Source organism: Lepidochelys kempii, chromosome 10 (genome assembly GCF_965140265.1).
Source record: "Lepidochelys kempii isolate rLepKem1 chromosome 10, rLepKem1.hap2, whole genome shotgun sequence".
NCBI lineage: Eukaryota > Metazoa > Chordata > Testudines > Cheloniidae > Lepidochelys > Lepidochelys kempii.
The window spans coordinates 8445684-8468365 of NC_133265.1; the positions used below are offsets into that span (position 1 = coordinate 8445684).

Consider the following 22682-nt stretch of genomic DNA (forward strand, 5'->3'; position numbering starts at 1 on the left):
TGTATATAAGCGTTAAGCACTATTTCAGAAACTAATCACCCCCTAGTAGAACACTAAAAAAAAAAAAAAGGCTACTTCACTTCCCCACACAAGACTGACTGATCTACAATAAACAGGAGAGTGATCCTTGGCGAACTGAAACCTACTGAATAGCAGTAAGTAGATTTTAGGTGTGCCGGGACTTTTATGCCATGAAATATAAACAGATACTAAAATACACTCTGCCTACGGACATTATTTCGAAGCAACATGCACCTACCTTGTAACAGCATAAACTACATTTTTAACCAAGGAAAGAACAGTTATGAGCATTTCTTTTGCTTACCATGAAGGCAGGTCTCTCATGCAGGGGTAAAAAGCACAGGGCAGATAAAGAAATTTCATCTTAAAACCTAAAATCAAAGTCACCTACAATACTGTCATGTGGCCTTATATTTCTGAGTCAGAAATAAGACTGCAAAAGTACCTTCAACACAGTGACTCACAAAATAAAAATCTTTCAATGTCTATCATGCAGCAAAAGCCTACAGAGAAGAGGTGGAAACTTCAGAAAGGTATACTGCAAAGCCAGGTATCTTGCTGAACAAAGGGAAAGAGTAATGTACAAAAAGGGACTGGCCTTTGTTTTTGCTGCTGGGTGCTCCCTTGCGTGCCCCCCTCCCCCCATGCAAGCGGTGGGAGGGGTCTCAGGGGAAGAGGCTGGACAGGGGTGGAGCCCACAGAAGATTCATCTGGCCCTGTGGGTGCTGAGCACTGGCTACTTTTTTCGGTGGGTGCTTGAACCCCAGAGCACCCATGGAGTTGGCGCCTATGCATGTACACAGTGTACATACTGTACCAACATGGCTGCTTCCGATTATCCTCCTGCAATTATTGTGTTTTGGTATAGGAGAGGCTAGCAAATGTTTTTAAAGGAAAGAACACACACAATTAAGATCCTTACAGTATTTACACTAACTAAGGTAACCCAGTGCCTTAAACTACAATGGTACATATTGTAGTTTCGCTCACTCTCCTCTCCGCCTGTTACAGATTCCTCAGTTAGACCTTGGACCTTATAAATAAGATGCACTCTCAGCTTTAACAGTGCTCTTACGAGGTTTCACACTGGGTCCTTACTCAGACAACTCCAGATGACTTCAGTGGCCGCTTTACCTGAATAAGGACCACAGGACTGCACTCAATTATTCGTTGACAATAAATTCACATTCCCTTTTTATCACGTATTTTGCCATCTGATAATGTCAATAGAATTTATTTATGATGCCTCTCTGCATAAGAAGAGTTGTGGAAAGTTACAGGGTGATGCTGTAGTGGTGAACAGCACTCACCTCCTGAAAAAGTGTAGACATTTCACAGACCAGACATGAGCTGGGACTTTGCATTTCACATTTGTGCCTGTCGGAGAGGAAGAAATCTCGCAGTAGTGGAGTGTGGGTAAGTGCTTGGACAATACAGTTCATAAAACATGTGTTCCCAAGATTGATTAGCCCTCGTAGACCTATAAAGACAGAAAGGGAAGGGTAAATATAAGTACTGCTGAGTTAAAAACAAAACAAAACTGAGCATTTCAGTCATTTGCATCTTTTAACATATTCAAAACGCTGCCCCCCCAACATCTTAGAAGATTTTATATCCTGTAAGAATTTATGACTAATTCAGCCAGCAGTAAACCAGAAAGTGCTACAAGTTTACAACATTTTTTTGCAATGTGGGTTTTGTGGGGCTAGGGACAAAACAAAACCCCACAAACAGAAAACTGAATTGTCGCTTGTGTTACTGATCAAAGAAGCTAATGGTTAAAGAGTATGGTAACAGGCATGCTCCGGACACCTAGAAAGACACATTTTGTCAAGATGCCATAATGTTGATCGACCGAATCAAATACAAATATTCACAGCTTAACACAAAAGGTTTTCTTCATGTAGGGCACTAGGCCAAAAGATGCTTTTGTAATTTTATTATGCACCATTTTATCTTGCAATAACAATTTTCTTGTCCGAAACACATCGTAGATCACCAGAAGGTGGTTGTTTTTCCTACCCTACTGTGCAGATGAGGAGATGGTGCTGATGGTGGCAGACTGTACCCAAGCCATTAGGCCTAGTTTATAACCGTGCTGATTTTACAGAGTTTGGGTGTCTGAACACAGCACCTTTAAATTCAGTAAAAGATTCTAAGGATGTTGCTACATAACTCAGCTCAAATAAAACACAGGTGAACATTAATTAACAGCACAGAGGTCTGGGTTCAACCCCACAGAAGCCAAATGTGGTTAAGCCCTATAATGCCCAGAGATAGTATCTTGTGCATGAAAGCCGACATGCTTAAAGAAAACACCCTTTGTTGCACACCATGAAGAGGCCACAAATGGGGAACACTTTTCAGTTGTTTGCAAAGCTCACTTGAGAAGAAAATCAAGCTCAGCTCCTTGTGTTTGTCCCCAGGATTCTGACACAACCACCTCTATGAAGTAGTTGTGAGCCAGAAAGAAAAGCATCACGAGGATGAACATGATTATTTTAAATATACAATGATCCTCAAAGACACTACCACAAAACAAGAGAAAATGCACTGGTAGATCCCTCCACACTACTGATATTAGTGACAGGTAAAATGAATGCAGTTCCTCTTGTGCAATATAAATGGAGCTGTTGGAGGCACTGCAAACCCGAGAAGAAATGATCTGCCAGAACTGGAGAATTTTCCTGCCATCCCATGAAAAGACACCAGATGGCAATGCGGAGGTGATGAAAAATGCTGCAGTTCTCTTGCAATACACCAGATAGTGCTCAAAAAGCTTTTTAGCTTCCTTCTCGAGGAGGGGCGTGTGGTCCCGTTGCTAGGTTACTGTAGACATTACTGTGTTGAACTGCATATTGAATTTAGGTGATGGATACACAGCTCTCCTAAATCATCCCTCCAGCAAGCAATATGACACTGCCCTGCCCCTCCAGCATCCTGTTGCTTCTGTTTATTCTGTAGTGCAGCGCATAAAGTTTTCCATTTACATTACAGTAATTTCTGTCAGGCAGGAAGAACACTGTAATCACTTGTTTTATCATCACGCTGGGAGGCAGAGCAGCTGAATGAGCCACATTAGCAATTTGTTAAATAGTTAATTTGTCGTAGCACACTGAAGTATAGTATGATACTGCAGACAGCACAACAATCCTCTGACTAGCTCACACGTCTCTGTGCATCATGTCGAGATACAGAGATATTCATGCTGGGGTAAAAGTAATTGTCTTTGATCAACAGTGCTTTCCTAGCCCCTCCTATTATCACTAGATTAGAACTAACTATTCGCTGTGCAATGACTGAGGCCTTGGGAAATCCCTGGTAGGGGATATTTAGCACTTGTCTGTCTGAGCAGCAGTGCTTGTCTAAGCATGAGAAAGTCTCTTTCCATTTTCCCTTTCAAACATTAGCCCCTATAATTAGTGACAGAACTGAAACTAAGTCTGTGCTGTACAGAAGACTGTGACAGGATCCCCGGAGGCTCTATTTAGTAGAAAAAATGTATTGCACCTAGGTATTTATATCCTATTACTTTTGTTTCTGGTGTCTGATTTAGTGCTCCCAAATAAGGGTAAACAGTATAGACAACTTTTTTGAATTCATTTATTGAGCACTGTATGTTACATGCCTCTGGCTGAACCTTGCTTTGCTATATCACAGGCAGCACCTTCTTCAAGATGGTCACCAGACGACAAGCTGCAGATTTCCCTATTCAGAAGGCTGGCTTGGTTACTCTCTACATGGTTGCACAAATTCTTTTGATGTCAGTTTTGCATGCATCCGGACGTGGTGCTTCATATGGAGTCACAATAGCTTGACTGAGTTGAGATATGACGACCTGTAACACACACAGATAGTGCTGAAATTTAGATACCTCGACCCTAATGAACATTCTGCAAATGGAGATTTGTAGAAAAAGATGTGAACTTACTTGGCTGGGGTGCATACTCAGTGTAGCCCTCAGGCAGCAATGAATGTAGCAGCCACAGTATGATTTGAGTTGTTTTCTGAAAATAAATAGTACAGCGCATTGAATGAGAGGTAAGATACTGCACCACAGATCAATGTTCTCCTGTAATGATTACAGCATCCTTACCTTGGAAAAACACTATCAAATTTTATATACATAGGGTTAACTGTGGCTGGGACTTGGTTCAAAATACTCCTGTTTGTAATTCCTGAAAAAGAAAAAATGACTTGTTGAAGATGTAACAGGTAGTGTAAAACGAAAGACTGTCTTAGTACAGAGATGCCTTATGCTGTACCCGGGCCATTTAAAAAAAAAAAAAAAAAAAAATCAAAGAAGGGCTTCTGCCTCTCCTTATAATCTGTCCCAAGAATTTTAGTGACTTGTTTTGTGATGTCTAAGCTGACTAAAATACATGGCAATATGTTTAGCATGCTTCATAGCGTTAGAAGAAGAATAAATCCAGAAACCTCTACTGCATCATCCCTTCTTGCTTGGGGCAACCATTCTTCATCATCAGTGTCTGACCATAGGACAGTGCCTATAGGAAGGAGTGGATACATTTGTTAAGACTGCCCATGGTATTCAACTTTGAGCTAATATAACTGGCTGCTGTGTTGTGCAGACTCTGATGTATTTTACAGTACCTTAGCTTTCTGTGTTTCCATTCATGCTTGTGGTGCACTGTCTCTGGAGTGGACTTGAGAAATGCAGACACTGAAGATGTACAATACATATTATAGGCACAGACCTGTGTGTTCTGGGTGGTGAGCTCATTCTGTATAATGGCATTGATTTCCTTTTTAATCTTACTGTTGGAGAAAGGAAGAATTGGAAATAAATGAATAATACCACTGTGAAACAAGCATACCGTAATGCACGGTACAAATGCAAACACAGGAAAAAAAAGGTGTGGCCACTCTTTGGCACGATACAGCATGTGTCACTTTTTAGTGGTCCGTTACATAATGGACAGACGGGGTATGAATGAAGCTGGAAGCAGGGAGGCTAGCTCTTCAACACCTTGAGCATGGATTGTGCATCTGAGAAATGTATATATCCCTTTTTCCTTTGTTCTCAAAATTGGGTGGCTAACCACTTGCTTTATCTGAGTAATCTGTAGTTCTTCACTCTTCTTCCATCAACATATTTTTAAAAAATTGCTTGTTGTTGAGAGACCTACAACATTGCGTTACTGTATACTTCACAAGAATGTGTGGAGAATCAGAACACTGGTTGTTCATGCCCACATATACAGGTAACATAAAACAGCAAGGGTTTCACTACTGAGAGATCAGCAACTGTGCAGACCAGCACTGGATTGATAGCATTTGAAACGAGGACCACAGCCGAAGCAATGCTATGAATCCACAAGCATTGCACATCCAATCAAGCCTTTAACATGCTTTCTGGTTAAGGTATAATTTGTGACCATCATTCTTGATACCAGTTTCTGGGCAGATATGTCAAGGCCAGAGGACAGGCCATCCTGATAAAGAGGTACCATGTTGAAACCTATAAGAAGCTCAAATTGGAGAGTCTGAAAGTGTGAAGTTTAAGTACAGGCCCCTGTGCAGTTACATTAGCATGAATAACTTAGTTCTGTGCCTGGTATCAGTGGCTTCTTGACGCTCTTTCAAATAACTCTGGAAGCCAATACAAGTAAAGAAAGTGCCTGCAGAAATGCTCAAGAAAGTGATCCAAAGGTCATCCCTGAAAATAAACAGGAGGACTTGGCAATGAAGGTTTCCAGAAAACACAATTGGCCACCCACGATGGGCCTTCCAGACTACATCCATGCAACGACAAGCACAATATCATTACTATACATCTTCCTGAAGCTCCATTTCAGGGACACTCTGCCCTACTACTTAGTAGCAAAGAACTCACAGGCTTTCCTCTGCCACTCCCACCTCTTCCCCACACTGTGTTTGCTTCAGGTGCAGACAATATATTACCAGACCAGATAAGCAATCATGTGGCTTGAACTGAAGTGGAGGCTGAGGCACCTGTTCCTATGTTATCTGTGCTAACGGTGGTTGATATGATTAATGGGATAAAATCATTTTCACAGAATCTGAAGAGGGAATCAGTAAACCAGTGTGTGGTGTTTAGATGCTGCTTGTAATTATTAGTATTGGGAGCACTGGCTGTTGGGAGTCTGAAAGGACAGGTTTCAGAGTAACAGCTGTGTTAGTCTGTACTCACAAAAAGAAAAGGAGTACTTGTGGCACCTTAGAGACTAACCAATTTATTTGAGCATAAGCTTTCGTGAGCTACAGCTCACTTCATCGGATGCATACTGTGGAAAATACAGAAGATGTTTGTTTTTGTACACACAAACCATGAACAAATGGGCGTTTATCACTACAAAAGGTTTTCTCTCCCCCCACCCACTCTCCTGCTGGTAATAGCTTATCTAAAGTGATCACTCTCCTTACAATGTGTATGATAATCAAGGTGGGCCATTTCCAGCAGGAGGGTGGGGGAGAAAACCTGGGTTTGTGCTGGAAATGGCCCACCTTGATTATCATACACATTGTAAGGAGAGCGATCACTTTAGATAAGCTATTACCAGCAGGAGAGTGGGGTGGGGGGAGAGAAAACCTTTTGTAGTGATAAACGCCCATTTGTTCATGGTTTGTGTGTACAAAAACAAACATCTTCTGTATTTTCCACAGTATGCATCCGATGAAGTGAGCTGTAGCTCACGAAAGCTTATGCTCAAATAAATTGGTTAGTCTCTAAGGTGCCACAAGTACTCCTTTTCTTTTTGAAAGGACAAGGAACAGGAAGTGGGGGGGGGGGGGGGGGGAGTTGAGGAGGTGGAGTGAGAGCTACCGAGGGTGCAGCAGCAGCTTGGTAAAGAGGTTTCCACTTTAAAAATAAAGTCCTGTTGAAGTTTGTTACTACCTTGCCTGGTTGCTACAACATTTTGGCGACGAGGATGGATCTTCTGCCTCAGAACCCACCTACACCCTTTCTGCAACGCCCAGGTGAGCCTCCAATTGCTTTTACTGCCTGGATCCATATGTTTGAGACTTATCTGTTTGCAATCCCTGCTACAGAGATTTCTGAAGTAGAAAGCATGCTCTGCTAATCCACTGCCTTGGAGCAGAAGGGCAGCGTATATTTTACACTTTTCCCCTTGCAGATGATAAATAGGAGACTGCACTCACTGCATTAAAAAACCTTTTTGTGCCAAAAGTGAATGTAGTAGCTAATCGCTACAGATTTCGCCAGCGTGAGCAGAAAACAGGGGAGACTATAATGCAGTATACTGCTTCCCTGAGGAGTCCGACTGTAACTTGTGACTTTGGGAATATGGCAGATGAGATGATTAGAGACCAGCTCATTGAGAAAACAACCATGCTTCATGTAAGAGAACGCTTACTTCTAGAACCAAAACTTACACTAGAAAAAGCAATAACCATTGCTACTCAGATTGAGTCAGCTACAGCTGAAGCCAAAATAATGAGCATGGATACAGGAGGCACAGTCCAGGCTGTGACTCCTTTGCAGAAAAGTTCACTATCGCTGCAGACAAACGATTACAAGAGGAAAACTAATGGAAAACCACCGAATCAGCAAATTCAAAATACAGTAAAAGCATGCTCTCGCTGTGGATCCCCACAACACCTTGCAAGCTATACAGGATGTCCGGCAAAAGTAGCTCAGTGCAATCATTGCAAAAATATTGGGCATTTTGCTAAAGTATGTCACAGCAGCCAGTTCAATCAACAGGTGCATGCAGTTACAATACCAGATGTTACTGTGCTGAGTGTGGACAAAAGCACTACTGCACGTATTCCAGAATAAATAAAGTGCACTGTAAATGTTTCCGCCATACCCTCAGGCAAACCACACTCTATTTAGCTAATGTTGGACACTGGCTCAGCAGTATCTATACTACCTGATTCCACCTATTTGCCTCTTACTGAATCCAAACTTCACTTGGTGTGCTATTTGAAAAACCATATTCCAGTACATGGCTGCCTGCCAGCAATAGTTACTTTTGGTGATTGCTCTGTAACTGCAGAGTTCTACATTGTCCACAAAGGCACTCCTATCCTTGGCAGAGATTTATTGGCTGCTTTAAATCTCAGGGTAGTTAATGGACGAATTGATCTTCCTCAGCAAAGCACTCTTGCGGTACACACACCAGTTTCAGATGGGACCCAACACCAGGTTGAGGAGAAACTCGGCTGTGCTTATGCATTTCTGCATAAAGTTAAAATTCAGAATAATGTGATGCCTGCAAGACAGAAGTTACGGCGCTTACCATTTTCAGTCCAGGGAGCTGTTTCAGAGGAACTTAGAAAACTTGTTCAAAAGGACAATATTGAAGAGATTGACTCCTCGGAATGGGTTTCACCTATAGTAGTGACACAGAAGAAGGGTGGAGGCATTCACCTTTGTGTGGACTTAAGGGAGCCAAATAAAGCTAATGTGATTGACAGCCATCCTCTTCCTCACATAGAAGTAGTATTTGCAGAACTCCGTAGAGCAAAGATGTTTTCTACTCTTGATTTGCAGACCGCATACTACCAGGTTATGTTGCATGAAGATAATAGAGACCTCACAGCATTTATTATACATGAGGGACTATTTCGTTTTAAACATGTTCCACACAGTCTCGCATCTGCCCCAAATGCCTTCCAAAAAATGATGTAATTGATTCTGAAGAATCAACATGGAGTTCAGTGCTATCTGGATGATATTATCGTGTTTGGAAATACTTCTGAGAAGCATGACAATAACCTACAGTCTGTACTAAACTGCATCAGCAAAGCAGGCCTCAGGCTCAATAGGTCCAAATGCAAATTTAGACAAACTGAACTCTCCTTTCTGGGGCATACAATTTCACAGGCCGGACTAAAACCTGATCCAGATCATATCCTGGCAATTTCAAATGCTGCTCCTCCAACAGATTTGCAACCTCATGTTTCTTCTTGGGTCTTACCTCCTGGTATGCAAAATTCATTCCCAATTATGCTTCTGTCATTGAACCGTTACGAGAATTACTACGGAGAAGTTCAACCTTAGTGTGGACAACAGACGCACAAGCTAGTTTCAAAACGGTGAAAGACTTGATCGAACATAGTCCAGTACTTGCACTATTCACTCCTGCATTGCCCACAATTGTAACTACTGATGCTTCTGATTACGGACTTGGGGCTGTCCTCACACAACTTCATGAGGACAACACATAGAGGACTGTTGCATTTGCTTCAAGGACACTAAGTAATGCTGAGAGGAAATATTCTACAGTTGAAAAAGAAGCACTTGCTTGTGTCTGGGCTACTGAAAAATGGAGAAAACTTACCTGTGGGGCTGCACGTTCAAGTTGCGCACAGACCACAGCCCTTTGACGATGTTGCTCACCATGAAAGGACTTGGAAGAGCAGGATATTGTATTGCTAGATGGTCTGCAAGACTACTCTCTTTCAATTAGGAACTGGAATATAAGCCTGGAAACCAAAATGTGGTTGCTGATTGCCTTTCTCGCCTGCCTTTGCCTTCACCAGATGGTCCACCGGAGGATGAGGATGTAGTAGTTGTGCTTATTACAAGCATCTTACTGCAGTTACAAAAGAACAATTTCAAGCTGCTTGTTCAACGTGTGCAATTCAACAAAAACTACGGGAATTTCTGACAAAGAGATGGCCCAGTAACCCTAAAACCTTGACCCAATTTTGCTGCCTTATTTTAGAGTTTGGGATGAACTTTCTTTGCTTGATGGCTGTGTGCTACGAGGTACACACCAGCTACTTGTGCCAGAAGAATTACAGTCAAAACTCATAAACCTGGCACACGATACTCATAAAGGAATTGTCAAAACCAAACAATGACTACGGGATCTGTATTGGTGGCCAGGGATGGACTCTCAAACTGAAGCACTCATAAAATCCTGTGTCACTTGCCAAATGCATGATAAGACAGCAGTGACACGTACCCCTCCATTACAGCCTGTTCCTCTTCCTGAATCTGCATGGGAAAAAGTGGCGACTGACACTATAGGACCCTTTGATACTGCTCCAAGTGACTGCCATTATGCCATCACTTTAATAGACTATTTCAGTAAATGGCCTGAGGTAGCGTTTACATCACAAATCTCTTCTGCTACAGTAATTAAGTTCCTCTCTTCAGTTTTTAGCAGGAAAGGTAACCCCAAAGAACTGGTTTCAGATAATGGTAGTCAATTTACTTCCCTGGAGTTTGAAACTTTTCTAGCACAGAGGAACATTTTACACAGAAGGTCATCCCTATATTACCTTCAAGAAAATGGGGAAATCGAACGGTTTAACAGAAGTTTGAAAGAGAGTTTGCAAACGGCTAAACTGGAAGGGCAGTTGTGGATAACCTTCACTACTGATTTCTCGTAAGCATACCGGGCTACACGACATGCCACAATGCAAAGATCACCAGCAGAGTTACTGCATGGGAAACAGATGAATACTAAACTGAACATTGCTGGATTGTTAAAAGGTGCAACCTGATGCCCCAACTGAAGATGATGTGAGAAAAACAGTTGAACAGAACCAAGCAAAGTCTAAGGCTTTCACAGACAAGCGGCGGGGTGCTAAGGAACTGAAGTTTGAGTGTGGTTCCTTTGTTAGAATACTAAAACCTGGAATTTTATGCAAAGGGAACCATAAATTCACAGCTCCTCTTAAAATCATAGAGAAGAAGGGACCTTACACCTATCGACTTTCTGATTTAACTGGGAATTGCTCCTGCTTCGAGCAGGGGGTTGGACTAGATGACCTTCTGGGGTCCCTTCCAACCCTGATATTCTATGATTCTATGATGGGCGGGTAAGGAATGCTTCTTATCTTGCACCTGCCTATGCACAAAGAGGAGATTATGCCAACACCCAGTCTGCATTGGATGACTTCACCGTAGTATCAACACAACAAGACATTGCACTGGAACCGGGGCTTGAGAGATGGCCTGTCAGACCCAGACGACCACCTGTCTGGACTAGAGATTATGTTATGTAGTATCTACAGTGTTTTCAGTGTAATATTTCTGCCAACAGTATAGTGTCTTGTTTCATATTTTTTCCTGTGGTTAGAACAACTATGTTTTTTTTAATTGGGAGAGTTTCTTAAGAGAGGAGGGAATGTGGTGTTTAGATGCTGCTTGTAATTATGAGAATTGGGAGCACTGGCTGTTGGGAGTCTGAAAGGACAGGAAACAGGAAAGGGGGGAGGGAGTTGAGGAGGTGGAGTGAGAGCTACCGAGGGTGCAACAGCAGCTTGGTAAAGAGGTTTCCACTTTAAAAATAAAGTCCTGTTGAAGTTTGTTAGTACCTTGCCTGGTTGCTACAACACAGTGCTCTCTGCTGGGGCATGCTATAGAAACTAGAAATTCATTGAATGACTGGCACGTAAGCCTACACTGGAAAGAGCATGACCTTTTGTGAAATTAGTGGTCATTTTGGCTGTCAAAACCTAACCAACATCATGCATTTTTGATTAATTCTGCCGCTTCTAAAACATTGTCTGGATGCTTCCACTTCTTCACTGTTTAGGCTGGTGTGTTCCTTTTGAGAGGGCCCGCTGTGGTTGTAAGTACTTACAATGTGCCAATCACAGTAGTAGTACCTGAGCACCTCCCAAGTATTTTTTTTTTTTTTTAAATTTACTGTACCCTCTCAAGACCCCTGTGAGGTAGGGAGGGTTATTATCCCCTTGTGCAAAATGGCACACAGGTCCAAATCACACAGGAAGTCTGTGGCAAAGCTGGAAATGGAACACTCTCTCCTGATCTCCAGTTCAGTGTCTTAACCATAAGAGAAGTCATCTCTCCCTCTTTGTGTTTAATGGTCACTTAACAAGGCCGCTGTGGGCAGAAGGAATTCTGCACACTGTGGCTAGGAGAAGAGATGCTTAGCAAAAGAAGTTGAGAATCAAGTTAGAGTAGATTTGTATCTAAGATTTCTTGTAGCATGGTTTGTGCGCAAACTAGAAGATGACTGCTGGGAATTAATTTAGTTTAACAGAGCTATAGTAAAAATTTCACCACAGCCAAGTTTAAAAAAAAAATTCAACCACAAGCCTCTAGACTAAATCAGCAACTCACCTTCTTCTTCTAATTACTTCAAGAGAACAAACACCTTAACAGTCTGCTGTAAGGAAAAGGGGTTTCTGCAGATGCCTGGTGTCTGGGAAGGTGCACTAGTTACCTTCTTTAAATGCAAATACAAATCTCTCTTATGCAGGTACGGTTAGGATGCTGAATTTGTTTATCACCACTATTTATATTACTCAGTTTATACTTCTAACAGGAGGCTTCTGCAAACAGCAGCCCACATTTTGATGTGGAAATTCCCCGCAATTAATTCTGAGATTCTACTGAGTTCTGCCAACATCGTAAGTCACCTGCTTTTGGAGAGATGAGGGAGGAAGAGTAATTTATTATTTCAGGGAAACAATAACCAGCAGGAATTATTATTAGATTTCATGCCCTCTTTACATTTCAAAATGTATTATCACCATCAAGATGGATGCTGTATTTTTTTACATCACAAAAATCAGCAGTGCCAGTAAAACTGCAAATTGACATACAATATATATTTCCAATCTTAAAAACACTCTGACTGCTTTGAGAAACTAATTCTCTCCTTCCCCTGTGTATGAAGGTAGGTAGGTAGAGTGAAATATATTGGATCTGTGCTTGTTGTAAGTTAACAATAAGTTTAACTTCTTCATGCTTTCCCAGATGGTAGGACTAACTGTCATTGCTCCTGGTCAGGTCAGGAATTGCACAGTTAAATGGGGGCACTCTTCCAGAGGAGCCAGGTAAGAGCTGAGCTTCACTAACAACAAAAAATCCACAAAGCTTTGACGGGGGAGAGAGAAGATAGAAGACATTTGTGTGACCTGGTACGTAGCTGAACCAAAACACCAGCCAATGGACTGTACTGTGGTGCTTTACGAGGAGAAAGCCTGCATCAACCAGTAGGATACCAGAATGCTCACTGGAGGAACAGAGGTGAAATGGAAATCTGGGAGAATATTTTTCCTTTCACGTATGCTTAAAAAATTCAGAGACCCCCCCTCCCCCAAATATTGTGCTGTTCTGTAGCCTGCCAGAGCAGGGGAAAAAAAAAACAACCCACACCACCTTGAACAAGTGCCACCTTAACAGGCAAAATTGAACTGTTGGACATGCAAGCTATGTAAATTATATTTAACAACATCTGGATAACTGAACTTTTGGATTTTGTAGTTGTAAGGAATAAAATACAAGACAAATGATGTCTGTAGAATACAGGGGTAGGTAATTTCCTCTTACTGGCAAATGTGCAAAAGAATTAAGTTTCAAATTGTGAGTCCACAAAGATCTACACACAAAACCTGCAACATCTGTAAATATCAGGCTGTTATTAACTGTAAGCCAATTTATCTGTACAGTGACCTGCAACCATGCAAAAATGCCCTGCAGACAGAAGGTAAGCCATAGCAGGAGGGCAGTTATTTCCTATTCAGAGTAAGGTTAAAGACATCTAAAAATAATCTCAACGTGAATTTGCTGTGGCCTAGACGCAGCTTAAAGCCAGTTCCATTCTTCTGCAGACCTGGGTCCCTGGGGGACACAAACCACATTTGTCAGTCGAAGGGGCGTACCCATTACCTAGTCCGCAGAACAGGCAGCCAGGAGCAGCATCATGGTTGTTGCCTAACCCCTGCTATCTTGCTGGGCCAGTCATCTACCAGCTGATCTCTCCTCCACCCACAGGTTGTGTGTTGAGCTAGCTGGTGGCGGTGGTGGTATCACAGAGAAGACAGAGAAAGGGCAGTAAACAATGCCCAAATGATCGCTCATAAAAGGCAAGTAAAGAAATTAATAAATTCTGTCAGATCAGAAACTGGTTACAATACAGAAAACTGAGTTCAGGTATAAATGGTGAATTTTCAACATGAAAGAAAGTTAACAGGGTTGCCCCAAACATTTACACTATGACTGGTGTTAGTTAGCATATTAGTGAACTCGAAGAAGAGTAGCAATGAACAATGAGATGTAAAAGTTTATAGATGTCCGAACTGTTTAGATTAGTAAGGCCTAAACGTGTCTCAAGGGAACTCCAAAAGGATCTAACAAAGATAGGTGATCTGAATGGCAGATGAAACTCAACATGGACAAGTTCAAGAAAGTTTATGCCAGAAGGAACAATATGAACTACGCAGAGATGCTTGTGAGTTATAAACCAACTGTGAAAGTTCAGGAAAAGATGACCGAAGCATCTTTGAGGACTGCTCTCTGAAGACATTAGATCAATGTGCAATGGCAGTCCCAAATACGAATAAGAAAAAAGGCCTAAGCAAGAAACTAAAACTAAAACTATTATACAAAACCTTGTACTCTGTTCAGTTTTGGTCATCGCATCTTTAAAAGGATACAGCACTAGATAGAAAAGGAACTAAAAAAGGGCAATGGATTTGAGTCTTGGAAATATTTCCATACAAGAGATTAAAAAGATTAAGATAATTTAGTTGGGAAGACGAGTAAGCGATGGCAAGATAGCGGTATATAAAAATAATGAACAGTCTAGAAAAAGTCAATCAGGAGCTCATATTATATCTTGTGCTATAATACAAAAACAAGGGAATATTCAACTACATTACATGGCAACTAATTTATAACATATTTACACAATGAGTCATTAAACTGTAAATAACTCACAGCCACAAGATTATGAAGGACAGACCTTACTAGGCTTCACATAAGAATTCTCTATAAAATGTCTAGACTATCTAGAATAAAAGTTTATATGGGTATCAATCTTCATACTTCAGGATATAAAATAAGTACTAACTGCTTGAAGTCAGGAATAATCTTTCCCACAAGCATACTATTGCCTAATCAGCTGGTATGGGGAATCTTATATTCTTCTCAGAAGTGCTTGTTATGGGCCACTGAGAGACTGCATACCAGTAACTGGACCTTTGGCCTGAAAGGATATGGCACTACCTGTGTTTCTAATTCCTAATGTGCTCCAGTTGCAACAAAACATCCATCTCTCATTATCACTACTTGATTAAACCTAATCTAAGTACACTCATCTCCCATTCTTCTTACAGTGCCATGGAAGAACAATGCACATATCCAGGATAGGAAGCCAAATTAAAATTTAACAGACTTCGACTCTTAGGATACCATGCTTTCTATTTTAGCAAGAGCAGCAGCTGTGTCCTTTGGATTGTGTGTGCTCCGATGAAGACAACTAAATGTCTCTTCATTCTTATTACGTGTCATCAAGTTAGAGGCAGCATCTACCAAGTTGTATGATTGTTAGTGTTTTGCATCACCCAAATCTATTATGATGCTGGGCTTGTGCAATGCAACTGATGAGTTTCAGTAACTTCCTTCGGCTGTTGCTACTTCCTTGGACATGCAAATTCATGAAGCGTTCCATATTTTTAGAAAAAAGAAAAAAACAGGGACTGAGTTTGATATATTGAGTTATCTGCTCAATATATCACAGTAAGGCATTCACAAGTAGTAGGCTGTTTGCAGACTGTTGCCGCTATATCTAATGGGAACAAGGTGATGAAATGTATAACAATCCTCATTGCTGGTTACGGGACACAGTTAGGCAGTTTAGGCCCAAAACTTAGTAACTCTTAACTTTTTTAAAGGGAGCAATGAAATAGTTTGGATTTAAATATCCCTCGGATGTATTTGCATTTTGCTGGAATGCCAAAAGGGTCAACTATGGTGAAGGTTTTCATCATTTTGACACTTGCCAGCTAGTAAATGAACCGAGACCACCAAATGCAGATTCGTTTTTATGAAGTCATCTCTAGTCAGTCAGAACACCTTTAACACATACATTTTTTCATAGCCAGAAGACACATTTCTTTCACTGCTCTTCGAGAAGAACTCCCTTAAAGTGTTATCTGAGTAAAACGTTCACATGTTGTACTCAAATATTTGATGAAGAGGCATTCAGAATGGATCTTACCTTGGCTGGCAGCTGAGCTCGGACAGCCTTATAATGAAGTTTTAGGGAAGAGATAATACAGATGAGATTTCTGTCTTCCCATATTCCTTCCTTGCCTGATTTTCAACCACTTTTCCTTCCCTTCTGGCTCCTTTTCCTCTACGGTCAATTGCGCTCTTTCCCCCATCCATAGGGAGCTTTCACTCAGTCACACTGCCCTTTCTAGCTATGGCCTGTCGCGCCCACGTCCCTTCCTTCCCCTTTGACTTTCATCCAACCTCCCCAATGGGGCTCCTGCCTTCTCCCCTCCACTGAAATTACATTCCCCAAAAAGTCACTAACAGCCTCTTGCTTGTCAAGTATAAGGCTTATACTATGCTTATTCTCCCCGTTCTGCTCCCTTGATTCACTCAACTGTGGATGTTGTCATCACTCCTTATCCCTGAAATCACCTCCCTGTCCTAGGCTCCAACCATCTCAAATCCCTCCTGTAACCCTCTTCTTCTGCACAGCATTTAAGTGCAAACCCACCCGAATATACTTCTATCACCACTTCCATTTTTTAACTCAACAAACAAAACTGTTAAACCAACAAGGTAGTTCTGAAGAGCTTCACTAATTTTTCTGCTCTGAGCTGACTTGTGACTTCCAGCTGACTTCTGAAGCTTAGCTCACAAAAGAGCTCTAGAGCACTGTGGGAACTGAACAGGTAGTGTCCCTGTATTTTAATTAGATGAGTTACAGAGTAGAAAAGAGCTGGTTGGCCACTAGCTGTAAAAAAAACATTGACCTGTTCCTAAATTTGGAATGGGTCCATTTTCCCTCTTGAATATAAGTATAAGGGCTTTAGTGAGGAAGACAACTAATGTAAGAGCTAGAAGAATTTAAAGGAAGAACAAGTCAATAGGAAACACTATGAAGAACCAGAGCCAATAATAGATAAACTAAACTAGAGGACTATTTTAGAGCCATTACACTGCAAGCTGCATCATAAACATTACACACTTGCTCCACACTGAATATCTGCAAAGCAACTATATTAGAAAAGACACAGAGGAAAGAGTACAAATTTCAGTGTCCAAACTAAACATCTGGATTTTAAAATGAAATCCATCTATCTGAATTTTTAAACACCATGCAAAAATTTTTCTGTAACTTTTTTTTCCATTATTTGAGTTATGGTTGAAATAACTGATTGCATAATAGAAATCTTTTGCTAGTATGGGGGGAGGGAGGGAAGGATTCCGCAATGAATATATTAAGATGGTAGCTATGGAGGATCTTAAATCAAAATCCATCTAGAAAAAAACCCCCACAGATATTTATAAATATACACCATGAATTGATATGTACCACCTACACACACTCCTGGCAATCTACCGCATCTGGATAGTAATAAAACAAAGAACTCTCCCCTCCTGAAAAAATACGGGTGACTCCGGTATGCTGCTTAACCTGGAAAATACATATATCGTTAGATTCTAGAAGAAAGATTTTCCACATGGATGGACCAGTTAGCAGAATAGAAAGCTCTCAGTTGTTTTAAAAATGTCACAACCAACCAAAAACAATTGGGTTTCATTCTCATTACCAATTTGTTTACCTAATTAACATAATAAATTTTTCCTCCTGTGCCAGCTGCAGTTGACCTCAGTCAGTCCATTTAATTGAATTTACCAAATGCAACTTGTTCTGAAGCTGAGTAACTCATGGCACACACAAACCTGGATATGTATCTTACATGGCAACTGCAAAGCTGTGACCTTACTAAGCTGCAAGGAGGCAAGCTTTCAGATGCTTCACAACGTATTTATTTTTCTTAAAGAGTCATTCTTGCCCCCATGATTTTTTAAAGAAAGTAATTTCCCCACTTTTTAGATTATCAAAATACTACACAAAAATGTTAGATGTATGTCAGGTCACATTTCTCAGTGTTTAGTCTGAAAAAGCCCATGTTAAAACGACAGTTTAAATGCACAACATTCAGGTACCTCAGTTAAGGTTCCTTTAGCAACCATAGCTTAAGCCCCTTGTATACATATAGTACTTTGTGGCATATATATGTGCCTTATGGCCGTGTTGTAGAAAACATAACTGGTTATGTCTCAATGAAGCACCCACTCATTTAAAAAAAAAAAAAAAAAAAAAAAGTCAGTGGATGACCTGAAGAGATGCAGTAGGCATACATTTTAACTGGCTATTGCACTCCAATACAGTCGCCTTCTGACACCTACCTACTAGAACTTGGGGAAGAAACTTACTTCCACAGCCTTCGACATTGTTGGAAATCAATGCTGCAGCAGCTCTGCAGTGACCTTGCATCAACCTGTATCTTCAATTAAAATCAATGCCAAGGTAGTTTCACAGCACTGAACTACAGACACAGCAGGGCAAACCTGCAATGGTAGCCTAGCTAGAGAACCACAGTTTCTACGGATTACAAATAAACCTTAAAAGCAGATCTGAGATTCAAAGATTACCCTTAATATAGCCAGTTAGATACAGAAACTGATTTATTCCCAGTCATAAGTTATGTCTACACTATGAGTTGGGGGGTATGATTCTCAGCTCCTGCAGACTTACTCATACTAGCTCTCATCTGAGCTAGCATGCTAAAAATAGTGGCACAGCTCACATAGCACGAACAACAGCAGCGGCACCGGCTAGCTACGCTGAGGACAAACTCTCCTGTACCCTGTATGTATATGTATTCAGGGCAGCGAGCCCATGCCATCACTGCCCATGCTACCGCGCCTATATGACAATTTTTAGTTTGCTAGCTCAGATAAGAGATAGCACAAGTATGTCCATAGGAACTAGGAATCACACCCCTAGCTCACAGGGCAGATGTAACCAGAGCTATGCAGGAAAAATGCACGTCTCTAACTATTATTATCAAAGAAGGCCTTCCCACAGAATTAATGTGTCTCAGTCAGGAGCTGGGATTTCCACATTGGGTACTCTGTTGTATATTAATGACAGAACCCATAGGCTGGTAACAGAAATGTTTTAATTATTTTAATTTTTTAAAATTCATTGGAGAATTGTCAACCAAAAGAAAAGCGGTTAGAAATTTTTTTATCCAATAAAGAAATGGAAAGAAGTGTGCAGTGCTAAGCAATTAAGGAATTCATCATCTATTACCAGCAGGACAGTGGGGTGGGAGGAGGTATTGGTTCATATTCTCTGTGTATATATAAAGTCTGCTGCAGTTTCCACGATATGCATCTGATGAAGTGAGCTGTAGCTCACGAAAGCTTATGCTCTAATAAATTGGTTAGTCTCTAAGGTGCCACAAGTACTCCTTTTCTTTTTGCAAACATCCAGTGGTGGATTGGTGCAAGATGGATTTTGATAGGATAAGTGAATCTACTCCTTAATTTAAACAGCAGCTGATTTATTGTAGAGGTCGCTATGGAGTAAATCAAAGAAATGCTGAGCAATCCTTCCCATGAGCTAGGCTGTTTCAGGGGGCAACCAGGGAATACAGTTGAATGGATGCTATATTATGAGGTTTTTTCTTCTTAGGGCTGGTGTGCCAGGGGAACAGCTCATCAGTGAGTGGTAAGCTTTGCTGAAAATACAACTTGAGCAATACCACAAAGATGGCCACAATGGACACCACACGTAATAACCAATCAGATCTAAGAAATTCAACAGTACAGAATACCTCAAAGATAACCCACAAGACTAAAAAAAAAATCCGAGCTTAAATTCTTAGTACTCATTATTTACTGGGGATGGGCTAAGATTTCTTCTCAGCACAGTGAACCACACTGTGTTTTTCTGAAAACGCCGCAAGTGGCTGCTACAACATGGAACTCTGAACACAAGCACACATACTAGCCCTGATCACAAATTTATGTACCAAAAATACAAAGGAAGCAGATAATGCAAATATATCTAAACTATAACACACAAGAACAGATGCCAATGTTCCTTTGCAGTTATGCAGTGTAGCTGTAGCTGTGTCGGTCCCAGGATATTAGAGAGACAAGGTGGGTGGATTAAAAATAATCTCTTTTTATTGGTCCAACTTCTGTTTGTGAGAGACACAAACTTTAGATTTACACAGAGCTATTCTTCAGGACAGGATTCTTTTTAAACCTTGGTTATCCAGAGAATATTAATCGATAAAACTCCCTGGAGAATTTGAAGTGGGTAGCATATTGTTCAAGGCATTACTGTTTCCCCATATTAGAAGGTTTGCACACCTGTGACATTAATATATGATGACATTCTATTCTTTACTTCACAAGAGAGAAAAATACCAATTTGAATGCACGATTCAAGCCAGGATCTCACTGACATCCACAGCAAAAATGGAAACTGAGGTAAGTCCATATTTCAATGCTAACGTCCTCAAACAGTCCTGGGAGAATATTCTACACAGAACAAAAAAAATCTCTAAAATACTCTTGCTATTTATTGATTCACTAAGACAGGGGCCTTCAAACAGTTTAATAGAAAGATAGTCTAACAGAGCAACTTCTCTTCCATTCATGACTGACCAATCAACCTACTTTCTTATATGCAATTATGAAACATCCCTTTGGAAAATACAGCAATTGCTTACCTGTTCAAGTAGTAATAAGAAAGTACTGAGGTATTTTACTTTTTAAAATCTATCTTTAATGCCATATGCATTTTATCCCCGGGGGAGGAGGGGGGAGATGGGAGGGAAGAAAAATCATTACACTGGTACTTTTGCAATTCATTTTGTCACTCATTCTGTTCTTCTCTCCTTCTTGCACACACTTCCATGCTACTTGGGCATCTTCTTCCCTGTAAATGTTGTCCAGATTGCAGCTTTCCTTGGACCATGGGCTGGTTCTTCTCCTCATGGCAGCTCCTGTTTGCTGGCAGCCCTATTCCCTGAGTCACCACTCTACTTCCTCTCCTCTTTCTGTAGCAGTGGCCCCTAGAGAAGGCATCTATGGTGGCTCTTCCTCAGTTTCAGGAAAGGCATCTAGACACTTTTTCACCAGGAAGAACCTGGACAACTGGAAGCAGAAGAGGGAGCCAAGACCGTGTTATCTGCTAGCTCTCCATATCAGCTTCACTTTTCCCTTCTCCAAAAGCTGTTTTTTTCTTTCCCATTAGAAATGGTGGGTCTTGGCTCTGGAGGACAAGCAAACTAGTAAAATAAGAAAATAACAATAAAAGGAAACAGAAGCGGCAGTCCTCTGAGTACTCAGTTAAAGCAGGGAGGTGATATTTATTTAGACGGCCTAAAACTCAGATTTTGTCAAAACCTGTTAGTACTGCAATACTTTTTTTTTTTAATGAAAACAAAATAATTCTGGGGAAAAAAAAACTTCAAAGGCATCTTTATATAGCATAAAGACACAGTTAAGACCACAAGTAAAAATAAAACCTTCCTCTGCAATGCACCTTTTGCAACCTAACCAGCTGCTAGTAGCACTGTGGTTTAGGAGTAACCACCACATTTCCAGGACAGAAGAAAAGGAACATTACAGGTGTAACAACTTCTGGGCTTCAAAGGATGAAAAATTCTCCATGAGCAACTTCTGCTGACAAGTTCTGATGCAGCATTCGTGTAGCTCTGATGATATCATGACTGCCTCATTTGTCTTCTGCCAATGAGGATTTCCCATAGTGTAAAGGGGGAAAATGGTGATTGTGTATAAACCAATGACATCAGGTATACTACCAGTCAAAGGTTTTCTCTTCCCCACCCCCCGCTCTCCTGCTGGTAATAGCTCATCTTAAGTGATCACTCTCCTTACAGTGTGTATGATAACATCCATTTTTTCAAGTTCTGTGTGTATATAAATCTCCTCACTGTATTTTCCACTGTATGCATCCGATGAAGTGAGCTGTAGCTCACGAAAGCTTATGCTCAAATAAATTGGTTAGTCTCTAAGGTGCCACAAGTACTCCTTTTCTTTTTGTGAATACAAACTAACACGGCTGCTACTCTGAAACTAGTCTATGTTGGTTTCAGTTAGGCCAGGCAAAGAGAGAACATCTGTGCCCAGTTGCAAGGGAAGGGGACTGGCACAACAAACACAGTTATTTCTAAAGCTCACAATGTTTATTATTAATTATATAAAACCCAAGCTAAGGTCATATATTCAGTTAATTCTGCAGCTGAAAAAAGCTGTTAAATATTTATGACTGTAATAAACCGATATTGATTTACTGTGCAGTCTCCCAAACTCTAGTCTAATCAATTAGAGTTAACAAAGAAGAGCTCAAGCTAAGGATTTACACTTCAGGCAAAATTTGTTTTGAACCTTTTAGCTGTGTATATCATCTGGCAGAAGAGTGGGAAAGAGAATGGTGAAGACCCTGGTAAATTTAAAGACCACATTTTATTTAATACAAATAAAAATTAAGTTTCCTACTGTCACTTGCTGTTTCGTGCATTCTGCCCGCCTATATTTCAGACATAAAATTATTTTCTTATTTACATATACCATAGGGAAAGCTAGTTACCTGGGACTCTACTCCTTTTAAGACATTATGGAAGATTTTCATTGTCAGATCTTGTGATTCAGCGAGTATCAAATTCACAGGAACTCACCTAGCTCGTATGTGTCTGATGTTTTGATGTACCTATAACTTTGGCTCATTCACTTTTTGCTGTCACTTGGGAATGAAATTCCAAGTAAGAAACCTGAGTTCAGATGGACAGAGTTGCTGAAAAGAAAACTCATCATTTTTGGCAGGCTTTTATTAATGTCCAATGATTAAGGGATTTTTAAAAATAAATGG

General features: G+C 40.7%; 1 protein-coding gene across 5 annotated transcripts in view; it reads right to left on the reverse strand.

Annotated features, from left to right (window-relative positions):
- Positions 1-22682, reverse strand: part of USP22 (ubiquitin specific peptidase 22) — a 195235-nt gene that overhangs the window by 32187 nt on the left and 140366 nt on the right. For all 5 annotated transcript variants that reach the window (XM_073361872.1, XM_073361871.1, XM_073361868.1 and 2 more), the window contains one exon: positions 1332-1501. In XM_073361872.1, the coding sequence (XP_073217973.1) occupies positions 1332-1501 (170 nt within the window). The remainder of the gene's footprint in view (positions 1-1331; positions 1502-22682) is intronic.